This window comes from Eschrichtius robustus, chromosome 16, assembly GCF_028021215.1.
Source record: "Eschrichtius robustus isolate mEscRob2 chromosome 16, mEscRob2.pri, whole genome shotgun sequence".
NCBI classification, from domain to species: domain Eukaryota; kingdom Metazoa; phylum Chordata; class Mammalia; order Artiodactyla; family Eschrichtiidae; genus Eschrichtius; species Eschrichtius robustus.
The window spans coordinates 5,030,007-5,048,435 of record NC_090839.1 but is presented as its reverse complement, the minus strand read 5'-3'; the positions used below and the strand labels follow the sequence as shown (position 1 = coordinate 5,048,435).

Below are 18,429 nucleotides of genomic sequence, written 5' to 3'. Positions count from 1 at the left end.
CAGCTTGAAACAACAAACATTCATTATCCACATTTTCTGTGGATCAGAAATCAGAGTGGCTTAGCTGATATGGTTCTGGCTCAGAGTCTTCTGTGGTGTTGCAGTCAAGATGTCCCAGTCAAGGGGCTTCCCTGGTGGCACAGTGGTTGAGAATCTGCCTGCCAATGCAGGGGACACGGGTTCGAGCCCTGGTCTGGGAAGATCCCACATGCCGCAGAGCAACTAGGCCCGTGAGCCACAACTACTGAGCCTGCGTGTCTGGAGCCTATGCTCCGCAACAAGAGAGGCCGTGATAGTGAGAGGCCCGCACACCGTGATGAAGAGTGGCCCCCGCTTGCCACAACTAAAGAAAGCCCTCACACAGAAACGAAGACCCAACACAGCCAAAAATAAAAAAATATAAAAATAAATAAATAAATTTAACGAAATTGCCAAACTATTAAAAAAAAAGAAAAGATGTCCCAGTCAAGTCAGGGCTGCAGTCATTTGAAAGCTTGGCTGGGGTTGAAGGATCTGCTTCCAAGATGGCACACTCACATGGCTGTTGACTGGAGGCCTCAGTTCCTCAGATCTTCATCATGTGGGCCTCTCCATGGGGCTGCGTGAGTGTCCTCACAAGAGGACAGCTAACTTTCCCCAGGGCAAATGACCCAAGGGAGAGCAAGGAAGAATCTGTAGTATTTTTATGACCCCTTAGAAGGGAGTTACTAAGCCCATCCCAGACTCTCAGGGTACGGAATTAAGCTCTGCTCTTGAAGGAAGGAGTATCAAAAGGCAAAAAGTGAACATATTTTGTAACTACCACAATTACATTAATTGAATTTCAAAAGTTTAATCATCCTTACTGTAATAATGTTGTGAGTAAACATCAGATAAACTCGGATTGAGAAACGTTTTACAAAATGACGGGTATATAATCTTCAAAACTCTCAAAGTTTAAAAAGTCAAGGAAAGACTGAAAAGCTAACCCAGACTGAAGGATACTAAAGAGTCATGACAGCTAAATACAGCATGTGTTTTGAAGCAGATGTTTTACCAAAAAGGGATTTTTGAGTTTACCAAAACTCAAATAGGCTCTGAGGAATAGATGGTAGTAATGTGTCGGTGTTAATTTCACAGTTTTGATTATCTTATTCTGCATACACAGGAAGATAGTCTTGTTTGTAGGAAATGTCCACTAATGTTCACAGGTAATGAGGCAACTTACTCTGAAATGGCTCAGGATAAATAACTTCTGTACCTGTAACTTTTCTCTAAATTAGAGACTGTTTCAAGTTTGTTTGTTTGTTTTTAATGATGGCTATTTTACTGTAAATAAAGACATTAAAAGACAACCAACTTTTATCCCCCAAATGTCATTAAAAGACAGCTGGCTGCTTGGTGTAAAACAGTATAACATTGAGCTGTTGACGCACTCTTCACCTTACACGCCAGCTCTGTGAGCCTGGGTCAAACCCCCCCCCCCCCCACCGCCGCATGTACCTACCTGCTTGGCCCACCTAATTTAAGCGATTCTGAGATTGAGTAATTATTCAGGGTAGGAAAAAAGAGGAAATGCAAAACTCATTTCTTGTTATTTTACACCCATATTACCATTTCCATTGCTCTTCCTTCTTTCCTGTAGAATTGAGTTTTCATCTGTTGTTATTTCCCTTCAGCCTAAAGAACTGTTTTAGCATCTCATGGATTCTCAGGGCTACTAGTGACAGATTCCCTCAGTTTTTGTTTATCTGAAAAGGTCTGTATTACATCCTCACTTTTAAAGGATATTTTTGCTAGATAAGGATTTCTGGGGGGTTTTTTTCCCCCTTTTTGTATTTTGTTTGTACAGCGTAATGATTTGATATGGGACCATATTGTGAAGTGATTACACAATAAGTGTAGTTAACATCCGGTCACCACACAGAGTTAGAAAATTTTTTTTCTTGCTATGAGAACATTTAGGATTTACTCAACAACTTTCAAATATACAGTACAGTATTATTAACTATAGTCACCAAGCTGTACGTCCCATGGGTGAAATGAGTGAAGATGTCAGAGGTACACACTTGGAGGTGTAATGTACAGATGGTTTTCTTTCAGCATTTTGAATATAGTATTCTACTGTATTCTGGCCTCCGTGGTTTCTGCTGAGCGGCCTGGCATCGTCCATAGCACTGTTCCCCTGTAGGTAACATATGTTTTTATCATCTGGCTGCTTTAAGATCTCTTTATCTTTTTTTTTTCTAATTAATATTTATTGGAGTATAATTGCTTTACAATGTTGTATTCGTTTCTGCTGTACAGCAAAGTGAATCAATTATTCATATACATATACCCACTCTTTTTTAGATTCTTTTCCCATATAGGTCATTACAGAGTATTAAGTAGAGATCCCTGTGCTATACAGCACATTCTTATTAGTTATCTAGGGTCTCTTTATCTTTTGTCTTCAGCAGTTTACTGTTTTGTGCTAGGTGCTTGACATACTCTGGGGTAACTGAGTTGCTTGGATTAGAAATATGATTGTTTGGGACATTTTCAACCATTATTTCTTTAAATATTTTGTCTACCCCATTCTCTTGCTCCACCTATAGGATTCCAGTTACTCATGTATTAAACTGTTGGATATTATCTCGCAGGTGACTGCGGCCTGGGTTTTGTTTTGCTTTGTTTCCATCTTTTTCTCTTTAAGGATCGTGTTATATCTGTTGATCTGTCTTTAAGTTCGATTGATCCTTTCTTCTGTCTTTTAAGCACATCTAGTATATTTTTTTCACTTCAAATACTGTCTAATTCTAGAGTCTTTGTTTTTTATATTTTGTAAGCTTATCTGTTCACTCAATATGACGCTTTGTCTTTAAGTCCTGATTATATTTCTAATAGCTTTTAAAGCACATGTCTGCTAGTGCCAACATCTGGATCAGCTCAGGATCTGTTGCTATTTACTCTTTTTTCTCTTGACCTTGGGTCACATGTCTTTGCGTATGTAGTAGCTTTTCTTTAATTACTATTGTATACTGAATGCTGCAGAGGTATGTTGTAGGGATTTTCTATTCTCTTATCTTCCGGGCAGTGCTGAGTTTTGTTTTAGCAGAAAGTTGAACTGTGGGCTAATCACCTTGAACTTGGGGAAACGTGCTTTTACACTCTGTTAGGATGGTTCTGTTGGATTGTTGCCTTCAGCCTCACGGCAAATCCTTATTCCTGGGACACAGTCTTTACTTCTGAAGGGTGGCCTACCTGGCTTTTCACTCAGGGTGCTCACTGGGCCCCTGTAAGTCGGCAGGATTCAGACTTCCAACTCTTTCTCCTGCAATTGGCAGCAGCTGAAATCCTGCTCAGCTCTTTCAGCCTTCCATCGGCACTGTCCTTGGAGTCTCCCCCGCGCATGTGCGGTTCAAAGTCACCGTGGGTCTGAGGGGACTTGATGCATAGACTTGAGGCTCCCTCTGCAGCATCTTCCTTCCCAGGGCATCCCGTCTGCATTTCCAGCCACACTGGGAGCCCCAAACCCCATCCTCCAGCCAGCGGCACTGGTTTTCTGCTTGACAGGCTGGTGAGGGTTCTCCCAGTGCGGGCTCCCACCACCGTGCCTGGGCTCAGAGCTCCCTGACTTTGACTTTTAATTTGAATATTTAATTATTTTACTTTTAATATAATTACTGATGTATTTATGTTTAAACACTACAATTTTACACTTTGCTCTTTATTTACCCTGTCCTGTGCTCTTGTGGGTTGAATTTTGTTTTGTTTTGCTTTTAATGCCATATTTCCCCCTTTGTTACCTTGGAAATACGTTCTTTAATTGTTCCTCTAGCAATTACGTTACGCATCCTTGACTTACTTGAGTCTAATATAAATTACTTTCACTACATTCCCACAATGCAAGGATCTCAAATCCAATTTCCCTGTTTCCTGCCTTTTATGCTTTTACAGTGCATTTTAATTCTAGACCTTATAGGACCTTTGTTATTGTTATACAGTCAACATTCCTGTCAGTTTTCTCCACATGTTTACTCTTCCTGTTGCTTTACATTCCTGCCTGCATTTCTGACATTCCATCTGGGATTATTTATTTCATTCTGAAGAATACTGTTTCATATCTCCTTTACTGTACTCTTCTGGTGCTGGGGGGTTTTTTTGTCTGAAAATGTCTTAATTTCATCTTTTTTTAAATAGAGCTTTTATTTACGTACAATAAAATGTGTAGTTCAGTGCATTTTTGCCTTGTACTTGTTTAAGTGCCATCAAGCTATAGAACATTTCCATTACCCCAGAAAGCTCCCTTCCTGGTATACCCACCCCTGCCTCATCAACCTAACCACCATCAACCTAACCTATCACAATAGAGTAAATGTGTGTTTTTAAACTTCGTATAAATGGAGTCTTATTATATCTACTCATTTATGCTGCCTTCCTCTGCTCAAAATACTGTTTTTGAGGTTCATCCATGTTTTTGCATATATCAGTAGTTTGTTCCTTTTTATTGCTGAGTAGTGTTGTATTGTATGAATATACCACAATTTGTTTATCTAGTCTCCTATTGATGGGCATGTAAATGCAGTCCAGTTTCAAGCTATTATGAATAAAGCTGCTGTGAATATTTGTATACAGTTTTTGTGTGTAGATATGTACACGTGTCACTCTTGAGTATATACCTGAATATGGAATTTCTGGTTCAAAGGCATGTTTCCTATCTACCATTGTGTAACAGATTACCCTAAAGCTTAGCAGCTTAAAACAACAATGAACACGTATTGTCTCACAGTTTTTGTAGGTCAGGAATTCAGGAGCAACTTAGCTGGACGATTCTGGCTCTTGCCATACTGACCTCTCCATAGGGCTGCTTGAGTGTCCTCACAACATGGGAGCCCAGGATGGAAGCCACAGTGTCTTTGTGACCTCACCTTCATTTCCATAATATCCTCTTGGTTACACGGGTCAGCTCCATTCACTGTGGGAGGGGATGACACAGGACATAAATACCAGGAGTAAGGATCCTTAGGGCCATCTTAGATGCTGGCTGCCACAATAGGTTTTATGGCATGTTTATAAGAACTTGCTGTTTTCCAAAGTGGTTGCATGCTCTTTTCCATTCCTACCAGCAATACATGACAGGTCCATTTGTTCTACATCTTCAACAGTTGTTTTTAATTTAAGCTATTTTGGCAGGTCACAATCATTTTTTAAAGTCTATTTTCATTGCATATAGAATTCTTGGTTTTCAGTTATTGTCTCTTAGGTCTTTGAAAATATGTATCCCATTTTCTTATGACTTCATCTGTTTTTATTGAAGTCAGGTGTCAGTCTTGTTGCTCTCTGAATATTAATGCATCATTTTTTCTTCTGAGTGCCTTTGAGATTTTCTTTTCGTCTTTCGGTTTCACCAGTCTTACCTTGATGTGCCTAGGTGAGACTTTTGTTGCATTTATGCTGCTTGAGTTCATAGTATTTCTTGAACCTGTGGTTTGATGTCTTTCAGGTTGGAAAACTCTCAACCATTATCTCTTCAATATTGCTTTTGCTCCATTTTCTCTCTTCACATTCTCAGACTACTATTACATATAGTTTAGAATTTGTGTGTGTGGCTTTTACACTCTTTTCTACATTTTCCATTATTTTTTTTCCTCCATGCCTTAAACTAGGTATTTTCTCCTAGCCCTTCATCCAGTTTTTAATCTTTTAAAATTTTTCAACTAATTCTAATCTAATATTAAACCTATCTTTATTCTTTATTTCAGTTATTATTTTTCTAAAGTTCTAGAATATCTGGTTGGTTTGTTTCTTTTAGTGTTCTTTTCTTTGCTGAAATAACCACTCTAATCACTATTACCACATAATGTTTTGTTATCTTCATAGTAAATATTAAAATCTATTATCATTTATCTATTTATTTACTTACTGTCTGACCCCACCACTCCATAGTTCTATGAGAAGAGGAACCTTATCCAGAGTGACTACAGATGTATCCCTAGTGCCTAGCCCTTAGTTATGCGCTCAGTAAAAAAAAAAAGATTGTTCTTTAATTATAAGATTTTTACAATTGTATACAGTCATCATCTCTATTTACCAATCTCTGATTCATTTCAGATCCTCCTCTTATTGGCATCTGCCGTATTATTCCACTGAAACCACTGTTGCAGAGTTTAACATCAACTGGTGAATGGCCAAGTATAATCCATTTTATTGTATTTCTCCTCTCTAGAAGTACCTAGCATTCCTTTTTTTTTTCTGCAAAGCCTCTCGTTACCTGCGATACAGTTCTTTTTTTTTTTTTTTTTTAAGAAAGTGCAAAGGCTCTGAGGCCAGGGTTCAGTTTATTTGTTTGTTTGTTTATTTATTTTGGCTGCGTTGGGTCTTCGTTGCTATGCACGGGCTTTCTCTAGTTGTGGCGAGCGGGGGCTACTCTTCGTTGCAGTGTGCAGGTTTCTCATTGCAGTGGCTTCTCCTGTTGTGGAGCATGGACTCTAGGCGCGCGGGCTTCAGTAGCTGGGGCACACGGGCTCAGTAGTTGGGGCTCGTGGGCTGTAGAGCGCAGGCTCAGTAGTTGTGGCACACGGGCTTAGTTGCTCCACGGCATGTGGGATCTTCCTGGACCAGGGCTCGAACCCGTGTCCCCTGCATTGGCAGGCGGATTCTTAACCACCACGCCACCAGGGAAGTCCCTGGGATACAGTTCTGATTCTCCTCCTTCCTACCTCTTGGGATAGTCCTCCTTTTTCTGTTTCTTGGCCTTGGTGTCCACCCCTAAAATGTGGAAGCAGGGAAGATTTCTGCCATGGCCCTGGGTCTTCCCAGGTGATTTCATTCACACTCACAGCCTTGAGGGCCACCTTTCTCCAGCGAATGCAGATGACTGCTGTGTCACTGCAGACACACCTGGGACACCACATATCTGCTTCTGAACTCCTCTCTCCACCTTTCATCCCAAAGACCTCATCCTCCTTGTCAGCATGTCCACCACTGAATGTGAATTGATACAACCACTCCAAGCTCCAAGTTGTAGTGATAATGTTGCTCATATTTTATACTTTAAATATGATAATCTGTAAAACAACCGTGTGTGCTTACAATCCAGATATAAAAAGTCACAAAATTCTCATCCAAAAAAGAAACAAAACCAGCAAGATAAATTTTTAAAAGCCCATTAGACATCTGAGCTCACAAAGAAACCTAAATGAACTAAACTTCAGAAAGTGACAAGCCACTCACAAGAGAGAAGTGATCCGTGGCTGCTCTCCTTCCCTGCAGAGACAGGGACAGGGAGAAGCGGCCGTAGACGGGGCCCTCAGGCTGTCAACTGCGGAGACTTGAGGCAGCTGGTGAGCCCAGAGGAACATCTGTGAGGGAGTCCCCGCCTTCACTGGACATAGGGTGACAGCAGCCAGGGCACAGGGATCCAGGCGGGGAACTGGAAGGCCAGGAGAACGCCTCAGAATCTTGATCATGTTTGCTGATCCTTCCTCTGCTGTGGCCAGTCAGCCATTAAGCTGATCTAATACAATTTGTATTTAAAGTCGGGTCAGTAGACTGAACCACAAGGGGAAGAAAAGAGTTAACAACAGCAAAAGGACGTCTGAAATCTGTAGGACAATATCAAGGCAGTTTCACTGTAACTGTTTTTACTCATGACACCTCTTCCACCAAATGTCTGGGTTTTTTCCACACCAACAATCAACTCTCCAACTCTCCAGACAACCACTGGACATCCTTCAGTTCAGTTCGTTTCTGGCACTACCTCCCCAGAGTTGTGTCAGACTCCACAGGTTCACAGCTCAGTCCCACGAGACTGCTGGCTCTCCCGGTGCCAGTCACCAGTGTCACGTGCCCAGGGCACCCATACTTCTGTCTGACGTGGCTACAAAGTTGAGACTTCCCCCCACACACACACATACCCCTCCACCCCTTTGAGGTTTGATAATTTGCTAGAAAAGCTCATAGAACTCGGGAACACACTTTACTTACATTTACTGGTTTATTATAAAGGATACAAATGAAGAGTGAGACAAAGAGGTCTGTAGCGCTGGAAGGGTCCCAAGCACAGGAGCTTCTGTCCTGTGGAGTTGGGAGTATGCCATCAATCCAGAAACTCTTCAAACCCCATTGTTAAGGACTTTTTATGGAGGCTCGATTGCTAGGCATGACTGACTAAATCATTGGCCATTGAGATTAACTCAGTCTCCAGCTCCTCCTCCCTCCCCAGAGGATGGAGGGTAGGGCTGAAAGTTCCAACCCCCTTATCAAGATCTGGTCTTTCTCGCAACCCGCCCTCCCACCCCACAATCTGGAGCTATCTAGGGGCCTGCCAGGATCACCTCATCTGAACAAAAGACACTCCTCTCACTCAGCATATTCCAAGAGATTTAAGAGCCCTGTGTCAGGACCTGGGAACAAAGACCAAATACATATTTCTTATTATGCCACACTCACATACACATCATTGGCATCCCAGAAAGAAAGGAGAAAAAGAATGGCACAAAAATATAATTCAAGACATTAAGGACAAGAACTTTCCAAAACTGATAAAAGTGATCAATACACAAATCCAAGAATATCTCCAAACGCCAATCAGAATAAATACAAAAGGGTTGATCTTAAAAGCAGTCAGAAGGGCATTAAAAAACACATTATATACTGAAGAACAGTGATAAGAATTGTCACCGACTTCTAAACAAACACTGGAGATCAGAAGATAATGACATGGCATCTTCAACACAGTAAATAAAGGTGGGGCAGGGACCTGCCAAGCATGAATTCTATATCCAGCAAAAATTTTCTTCAAAAGTGAAGGTGAATTAAAGATATTCGCAGACAAAAACTGAGAGAATTTACCTACAGCAGACCCATATCATGAAAGATACTAAATGAAATTCTAAGAAGACTGTTGGCTTTTAAAACAAAAATAACAATTGTATTACTGTGTTTATAACGTTTGAAGAAGCTAAATATAAGGCAACGAGCACAATGGGTGGGAGGAATACATGAAATTAGATTGTTGTGTATCTTCCATTGTTCATGAAGTAGCACCATATTATGTGGAAATAGACTGAAATTTACAGATTCATATTGTAATCTCTAGAGAAACATTGGAAAAAATAGGCACACACAAAGTGGTATCGCTAAAAAGTCAATACAAGAGAAAAAATAGAATACAGAAAAAAGTGTGATTTATCCAAAAGAAGGCAGAAAAGGAGGAGCGGAGAAACAACAAACAAATGCCAAAATGAGAAACTTAAAACCAGTCATGTAAATAATTACATTGAATGTCAATCTTCTTATTTCTAGCATTCACATATTTTACAGACTCCACAGGGCATTGTGCATTTCTACATACACTATGTTGATGTCTACAAATACGGTCTCTGTGACAGTTTTACTGTTTTTACAGTCTTGGTGCTTTTTTTTTTCTTATCGTATTGACTCAATCCTCCAGTACAGTGTCGAAAACAAGTGGTGAGAGTGGACATCCACGCCTTGTCGTAAGGCATGGCTGACAGTAAAGCATAACAGCCAAAAGGCCGGCGAGAATGTGGAGCAGCTGGAACGGGGTACGTTTCTGAGGGGAGTAGGAAATAGTGTGACTGCTTTGGAGGACTGTGCTCTGTTTTCGTATTAAGTTAAACGTATACCTAACTTATGGCTCAGCACTTCGAACCTTACGTATTCACCCAAGAGAAATTAAAATATATGTTTAGAGAAAGACTTGTAAAAAAAAAAAAAGCCTTATTCATAATAGCCAAAAGCTTGAAACAACCCAAATATCCCTCAACATAATGATGGGCAAAGTCTGATATATTCATACAATGGAATACCATACAGCAATAAAAGAAGAATTAGCTATCAAATAATATAGATTCCTTTCAAAAACATCATTAAATGAAAGATGCTAGACACAAGAGTATATATGAAATCCAAGGACAATCAAAACTAATGTATGAAGTAGGAGTCAAAAAGTTTTGTCTGGGGTAGGTACAAGACTTAACTAGAAATGGGCAAAGTTTCCTTAACTAAGGAAACTTTGGGGGTTATAGAAATGTTCTTTATCTTGTTTGGGGCAGTAGTTACAGGAGAAAATGAAACGTCAAACCCTACGCTTCATTTTATTGTTTGTTAGTTATACGTCGGTAAAATATACGTATATATTTATATATATAAAACACTTTAAAGCCCTGTGTTATAGGTACTGAAGGTATTCCTAGTCTTCAAATGAGAGAACTGAGGCAAAGAGAGGTTAATGGACTTGCCCAGTTCGTGGCAAAACTAATAAACAGAGCTGGGTAGTCTGGCTGAAAAGCCTGCACTCTTAGTGAGAATGCTGTTGTCTCAGATCCTTGCCCAGAAATTCTACTTCTAGGACTTTATCCTTCAGATAAACTCACAGAAGTTCCAAACATCAAGGTTAGTAACTATACAGGGTTAGTCATTGCAGCGTTGTGGATTAGCAGGGGGCTGATTATATTATTTATAGCGTAATCACTTGATATAATATGATGAAGGGGAAAAGGCCAGCTTGAGAAAACTTTATATACTTATATTGAATGACCTCCTAGGTGTAGTGTAGAGTGAAAAAAATCAAAGATACATACTATATTCTACCATCTGGGTTAATAAATAAAAGAAGATGCAGGGGAAACTGTATACACATATGCTTGTATAAACCGCAGGTATATCTGAAAGGAAGCCTAGGAAATGGATGAGATAGTTTCCAGGGAGAGGAATTGAATGGCTGGGAGAGAGGGGTGCGAGGGAGACGTTTCAGTCCAGTATACCTGTTCTGTACATCCTGGGTAGTGAAGCCTGTGAGTGTATTACCTATTCCAAAAATTAATGATATAGTAACAATTTGGAAATGACTGAAATAGCTCATCACACACATAGTTGCCTGAGCTGACAGAAGCCTGCTTCAGACTTCTTAGAACTGTCCCTCTCACCAGTCCATACCCTGTGGCTTTGGGGTATCAGCCTCAAAGTGTCCCTTCCTACCCATCAAGCCTACCCCGTCTTTCTCCAGGATCGTTTCAGGGCCTCCTAGCTCGTTTCCTTCCCTGTTTCCCTTTGCGTCCCGTTCCCTCCATCTGGTCCAAGCTCTCACGGTGCTTAGTATTCCCCAGGTTTTGCCTAGAAATCCATTTCCACTTCTGCCCTGTAAGGTCCTTAAAAATAGACATCCATCTCACCTATCCATGGGTTATTAAGGGCTTGGTATCTGGCAGAAGGACCCCAAAGGCCTGTTGCTTCCAGAATTCAGCTTTCAAACAGGTCTGGTAACACTCTGCCTTCCTTGCCCTCAGGGCCTCCTCCCACTTGCAGCCGTCCTGCCCAAAACTTCATCCTCCAAATGACTTCACATGCTGCCCAGGTGGACGTTTTAAATTTATATTGTTAAGTATTTTATTGTCTGTTAGAAAAAATAAACTAGTCCATGAATCCTGTGGGATTTTAATTTTACCAATATTATTGCTCAGAGAAGTTTAAGTTAAAAAAATAGAATGATTTTTTACAATATTCAGTAGTAAGTAATACAGATGGAACATGGATATGGCAGAAATGGTGACAGTGAGGCCCTGGCCTTCGGGAGATGCTGACGTACAGGAAACAGGGCCTCACGCAGAGCAGACACTCATCCGTGGGAAGATGCGTCGTCTCGTTGACCTTCACCGCCTGTCCGTCCCCGCCCTGCCTGGAGCCTTTTCTGTGGTTACCTGAATGCGCTGGCCACCCCACCCCACCCCACCCCACCCAGGCTCACTCTGCAGAACCACTTGGATTCATCTTGCACGTTCACCATTCTGTGCTTTTGTTCCTGCTGTTTCTGTTTATAGAATGTGATCCCCCCACCTTAGGTCCTGTTGCTGGGCCTCTGCTGGGCAAACTCTCTCCTGAAGGAGGGTTCAGCGGGGTTCAGCTCCAACTTCAACTCTTCTCATGAAGTCCTCCCTAGTGTATTAGTTTCCTATTGCTGCCGTAACAAAATATAGCAAATGTCACTTGCAAGAGCGCAAGTTTATTGTCTTATAGTTCTGGAAGTCAGAAGTCTGAAATCAGTTGCACTGGCTTAAAGTCAAGGTATTGGCAGAGCTGGTTCCCCCCAGAGGCTCTGAGGAGGGAATTGGCTTCCTTGCCTTTTGCAGCTTCTCGGGGCTGCCTTTCTTCCAGCCTCCCATACCTGGCACCGCTGCTGTCTCGGGTACTTTCTTTTTCAGTGTAGACAGTCTTTATTGGCAGGTGTTAACGCAAAATAGTAACAAGTCCAGAAGGATGGGAAAGGAAGTAGGGCATGGCTCTCCTCCCCCACGTGAGGACCCTGGGAAACCAGGCCAGTGGGGCGGGGCCTTGGCCACTTTGAGCCCAGCACCTTCTGGAGAACAAGCTCCCATGCAGGAGAACGCCTCACAACACAGGGGAAGGGAGCAGAACCCCGGAAGATGCCTTTCACCCATCTTCAGGGCACATTATCCTGGTCTCCACTTGCATCTTACATCACCTTCTCTGGCTCCAGCTTCTCCTCGTCTCCTTCTAAGGACCCTTGTGATAACATTGGGCCCATCTGGATAATCCAGCACCCTCACCCCATCGCAAGATTCTTAACCAAATCGCGTCTGTAAGGCCCCTTTTGCCATGGAAAGTAACATATTCACAGGTTCTAGGGTTGGGGTGTGGACATCCTCCCACACCTGGAGTCACCCTTCTCCTGGGAACTGAAGATGTGGCTTTACCTCTGTGCTCCCACAACTCTCTGTCCATCTTTCAGCATCTCGTTGAGTATCTGCCTTATAATTTTCTGTCATCTGACCAGTCTTCTCCCTGTGAGCCTCCTGGGGGCAGGGGTGGGGTTGCAGCCATCCTGCCTGCCCAGACTTCCTGCCGGACAGAAGAAGGCATGTGTTTGAGGGAGTCGACCGCCCAGCGCACGACGGCCCTGCGGTGCTGCGGTTCCCAGGCCAGGCTCAGGGCCCGGCCGCCTGTTGAGGTTCCCAGCTGTGCCACTCACTTGCCCCGCCCCTCCATGCCCTGTCTGCAAAATGGTGCTGACGGATCGAACCCAACCCAGAGGCTAACAGCAAGGACTAAATGGGGTCACACGCGTGAAGGACAAGAAGAGCACCTGACCACTCAGGGCAGCTAGCTCCATCCCTGTTGTTGTTATTTTTATTGTTTATGTTGTGAAAGGTTTTTCTGTTGTGTAAGTTATTCTTGACAAACTTAGGAAACTTAGGCTACACTCTTTGTTATTAAATCTGATTGTCTTTAGGTTTAAAGTAATGTTTTCCTTGATTTTAAATATTTTTGCAAAAGTTTTTAGAATGACAAAAATGTAGAAAGTACTAGAGAATTTGTTTAGGGTGACCGTGAACCTGTGGCCTAGCCATCTCGTGTGCACCCACCGCTCTGGTTCAGGTGGGCAGGGCTGCCTAGACAACAGCCCTGTGCAGAGTGGTACGAAATGGCACGTCAGGCCTTAGCTCTCTGAGAGATGGTAGAGTTTAAAGATGCACGTGACTGTGGAACCTACATAAGGAGCTGAGGTTCTGGATACTCAAAGCCTTCCTTACGAGGCACCACATACCATTATGGGGATGACAGCATCCGTGTGTCATTCCAAGGAAAGGGCTTGGAGGTACTGGAGTGTGATGCAGGGCACACGTATGTCCTGAGAGCTGAACAAGTCTACTGCAGTTAGAGGAAAGGAATTTTTAAAACACCTTGTAGCAAGTACTTTCATTGGGAACACGTGCTCCTACCAAAGATCCTGACTACTTGGTGCCCATGAAAGTCATATTTTTAGAATGTCATGAAAAATGGAGAAGTATATGAAAGGCATTCTAGCTTTAGGAAATAATGCTAGTAGGGATCTTAGATTAAAGAGGTAATAAGATCTGCCTAGGCAGAGTGAGGAGAGATGGTTTAGCAGTGAAGAATAAGGTTATCAGACAAGTAAATGGCTTGCTGGAAAATAAAAATATCATTTGGATGGCAGGAAGCCATTGCCTGTTTTTCAAAAAGCAAGCTATTGAAGTTATCATACCGTCCACATCATTTAACTTGAACGTTAAAGGAGTGGTCCTGGAGTTGGAGTGATGGTGGGAGGGAGAAACTGTAGTGGTCCCGCTCGAAGAGTAGGGTCCAATTTATGAATTTATTTCAGGGATTGAGGTTCAAATGTAGATTAAATGTAAAATGAAGGACCAGACAGCTCTCTCAGAGTGGATGGAAGTAACAAAGGACAAAGAAGAGTTGCAGACCAGTGTCTGTTCCGTGGAAGGCAGACACCATGTTCTGATTAAGAACTTGGAATTGTTTTGGGAGTGGAGTGGAAATAAGCCCCGTCTTCACCGCGTCATGTGTGAGATGGGGATGAAGTGTCTAGGTTGTGGAGCTGAGCTGAAGGCGGTCAGATTTAGAAAAGCGCTGTCCCCCACGGATGAAAGCCTGAAGCTGTGGGACAGGATTCACTCTGGTGAGCCGTGCGGGAGGCCTTCCGCCCGGGGCCGGCCAGCGCGCAGGGACCTTTGGGAGAGACAGTGGGCATCACCCCCTGCCGTGTTTGGCCCGAGTCAGGGTGTCGTCACTGTGTAGACTCACCAAATGCAAATGCCGAAGGGGAGGAAATGTCCTTACAGGTGTGACAGGCCAAGATCTCAGGTTCTCAAAGATCAACAGAGATGCCTCTTGCAGTGAAGAGGCGTCACGGGGCTCAGGAAGGAGAGGACAGGGAGGCGTGGTGGTCACGCCACAGCCACCTGAGCTGGGACCCGGCGGCTGGGGAGACACTCGTGCTTCAGCCGGGAGTGCCACAGCCTCTTCCTTAGCATGGCTCTGGAAGTCTGGGCGATGGAGGGACGCGGGAGTCGGTCACTGCTCGAGACGCCTGGCTGTCGCCGAGTGCCTGTTGGCTGGCCTGGAGGTGAGAGCTGGCGGCCAAGCAGGAGCAGGTCGTGAGGACTTCCCCGGGCGTGGTCAGCCCTGCTGGTGGCACCCACCCCACCCCCAGAGGCCACGCACCTGGCTCAGGAGCCCCCAAGGCTCCTCTGATCTCAGCTCTCTCTGTGCTCCAGAAGCACTTCTCACTTTACGCTTTGGGGAGTGCTTGGCCGAGACTCCCTGGAGCTGTGGGCGTCATGGAAGGCGAAGTGGCTTATGGCAACATGGTAAATGCTTTGTCAGAATTCCAGGATAGCAAGGAGGGAGGTGAGGAAGATACGCCTATCATAGAGAAAGACGTCCAACAAGGTCCCTACCTTCGTGGCGCTTACATTTCTCATGGGTGAGTTAGGCATTGAACAGGTAGATTTAAAAATAGATAAATAGCCAGGCAGATATTATACAGACCTTGTAGCAGACGCCCTGAAGACAAAATGGGATGATGTGTGTGTGTTGCAGGGTGAAGTTGGGGTGCAGAGCTGCCTGGCTTGGGGGGACCACACCAATTTTTGTGATTGTTGGCAGCTGAGCTAAGACCTAAAGCCTGAGGAGCATTTGGCCAGGGAGGAAAGCATTCAAGGAAAAGGAACAGTCAGCATGAAGGTAGAAACAGAACAATTGGGAGGATTTGAGTCTGGGAGGAGGAGACCAGTTCGATGACTACAGTGGGCCAGGCAGGGTGTGCTGGCATCATGTCAGAGCAGTGATGGCGGGTGAATCAAAGACAAGACATCTCTGACTCAGCAGAGTCAGAAAAGTGGAAATCATAGCTGGTGTGAATGGAAATGTGTTTATTCTCAAGTTGGGAGGGTTGATGGGGGAACATGTGGGGAAACTTTGGGCTTATAACCTCTGTCTTCTCTGAGAAGGCCGAAACAAGCTGTTGCCCGGGAAAGAGGGGTCTCGGGCAGTGGTTGGGAGCTGGAAAAAAGTCGTAGGAGTGTGGGATCGTTGCTATGTGGAAAGAGAGGCCTGGGTGGGTTCAGCTGAAGTAGGATAGTCTTCACACCGGTCCTCACAGCTTTGTGACTTTCTTCCAGCAAGGCAGCCACCACACCTCTGTGCAGAGGAAGCAGGGAGAGAGGCTTTTCCAGGTGGTTGAGACAGAAGGACAGGCAGGATTCCTAAAGAGCTGGCACAGTATGGCGAGTGATGCTGGCGATAAAAGGACAAGAGGCCAACAGATGTGTAAACCCAAGGAGACCTAAGTAGAGAGCTTTGGACATGACAAGACCTCAGTGCAGATGGGAAGGAGTTGTCTTGAGAGCGACCATGGGGGAGAGGTGGAAGGATGGCCTAGGGTCGCAGACAGGAAGTTGGGTTTAATCCTTTTAGATCCCTACATTACATTGCAGCTGCCATTTTGTCTTTTTTCCTCCTGTCTGAGTAATGAATCTGTGCTTTCATTACAAGGGAAATGGTTGGCAGGTTGGTTGGATTTCAGTGAATTCTGATCTAATAATGAAACATTTCCTTTTAATTGTTGTGTATATCTTTCTCAGCTTTTTCTCTACTTAAAGCATATTTCTTCTCTTGTTCTTTGAGCAGCCAAAACGGATGTGTTGGATGCACTGGCTCTGTTAACAGGCCTCTACCAGGTGTCTATTGTCACTCTTACATCTAACACCACAGCCATAATTGATGGAGAGTTGAGTTGCAAGCTCTTAGGACTAATGGTAGAGTCTAAACTAAAACATTTCCTGCAGCTGCCTTTAAATAATAATAACAATAGTAATAATATTTTATATAGGGATAGTACTTTACAATTTGCAAAGCGCTTTCACATACATCGTATCATTTAATCTTCACAATAAATAAGGCTTTTTGAATGCTTAGATCTTTCCTAAAGTGAGAAATCATGGTGCACATCTTGATTTAATCATGGTGAGTTGCCAGAAGTTCTTGACGTGATAAGCATTTATTGAGCACCTTCTGTGCCTAAAGCACTTTACTAAGGACAGCATGGGGTAAACTTCCCGTAAGGAGATACCAAGTAAGTAGCCCCGGCCCAGTAACTGTGATCTTGCTTCCTGGCTCACTCCCCCTTCGTCATCACAGTCACTGTTTTGGCGGCTGCTTGCTAAACCATAAAGTTATATAAATATTACTAGGAATTCATTGTATCAGAGTTTACATTTTTAAAACTAGGATTCTGATACTTATCTAAGTTCAGTAATACTTCAGGAAGTCATTCTATCGATTTCAGCTTGAACTTTCTTGAAAATTATGTATCTGTTACTTGAATCTCAAGGATATTTCAGATCCAGCATATTTGAAAATGTCTAGCCATTGAGTTGGTTGTCCTGATTAGGATGATTAGGCTATGACTCCAAGAGTACAACTTGACCCTCAGCCCCAGAAGGCTTATTCAGTGGGAAGGAAGACATAATCATCTCTGGGTTCTTGAGCCAGACTCGGATGCACTGAGGAGACTGGGAGAGAAAGGGCTTCCCAGGAGGGAGCTTCCTGGGTGAGATGGGGAGTAGAGGGTAGCATTGGAGCCGAGCACAGGCCCAGGGCAGGACTCCTGAACCTTTAGCCAGGAGCCCCTAGAGGGTCCAGGCATGTGTTCTGGGCCACCACAACTCCTCACAGAGTCTCCAGAAAGCATGAGACCCCCCAGCCCCTGCCTTCAAAGGCCCCTGGGCAGAGTGGCGCCTCACAGAGAGCAGTAAGACATGCCCATCAGCATTCCTTTCCCCATAGAGGGCTGGGGCGGCCGCTGAGGCCTGATGTGGCCCATCAGGACCACCAAGGGGCTGCTTTGTTACTGAAACACAGAGGAGCCAGCTGTCTTCCTGCTTCTTGTTTGGCATCTTAGTTTTATTAACTCTAGTATTACACTAGCTCTTTATGTGGTCACGTGGTTTAGGAATGGGTGAGGAGAAACCTAAATGGCCTAATGCTTATAAGCACACTGATTTCCTGGACACAGTTTTTTTTACAAAAGTTTTCCCATGGTGCCATCTTTTTAAAGAACAGCTTCTGTATATTACAAGGGAGGCTAATGTCTGGATTATCAAATTATCTCTTGGTTCTTTTGATGTGGAGCTCAGGCAGTCACAAGCCAAAGAACCCTTCCTTTGTGTTGGGCAGACGTGCCTGACGCTTTATTTTGACCCAGAATATGCAGCCAGCATCTGAGCCTCTCGTGAATACTCCGGAGAGGACCACAATTAGGATATAGTGTGGAGCGGGAGTTTGAGCATGAAGTCTAAGTGGTGTTTCCAGCTGGGGCTGGCGACGTGCTTTAAATAATTGTATTCTGATCATTCAGGTCTCTCTTTATAGGGCATCTTTTATGACCAAGACTGTCCAGTACCAGAATGAGCTGCATAAATTCCTAATCTGGGACACAGCTGGACAAGAACGAGTAAGTCACTCTTTAATTTACTGTGTGTTTTTCTGAGGCCCAGATTAAAGCCCCGACAAAACCGCCGGTTCCTGTCATTTCACGTCACTCGCCTCACTTCTCTGCGCTGGAGACACGTCTTTCCATTTGCGTGGGCCAGCCTTTCTCTTTTC

The 18,429-nt window shown here is 43.7% G+C and overlaps 1 protein-coding gene across 1 annotated transcript in view; it reads left to right on the top strand.

Annotated features, from left to right (window-relative positions):
* RAB22A (RAB22A, member RAS oncogene family) overlaps positions 1 to 18,429 on the top strand; it is a 48,682-nt gene that overhangs the window by 13,181 nt on the left and 17,072 nt on the right. Inside the window, exon 3 of the mRNA XM_068565598.1 lies at positions 18,196 to 18,277. Coding sequence (XP_068421699.1) covers positions 18,196 to 18,277 — 82 coding nt within the window. The remainder of the gene's footprint in view (positions 1 to 18,195; positions 18,278 to 18,429) is intronic.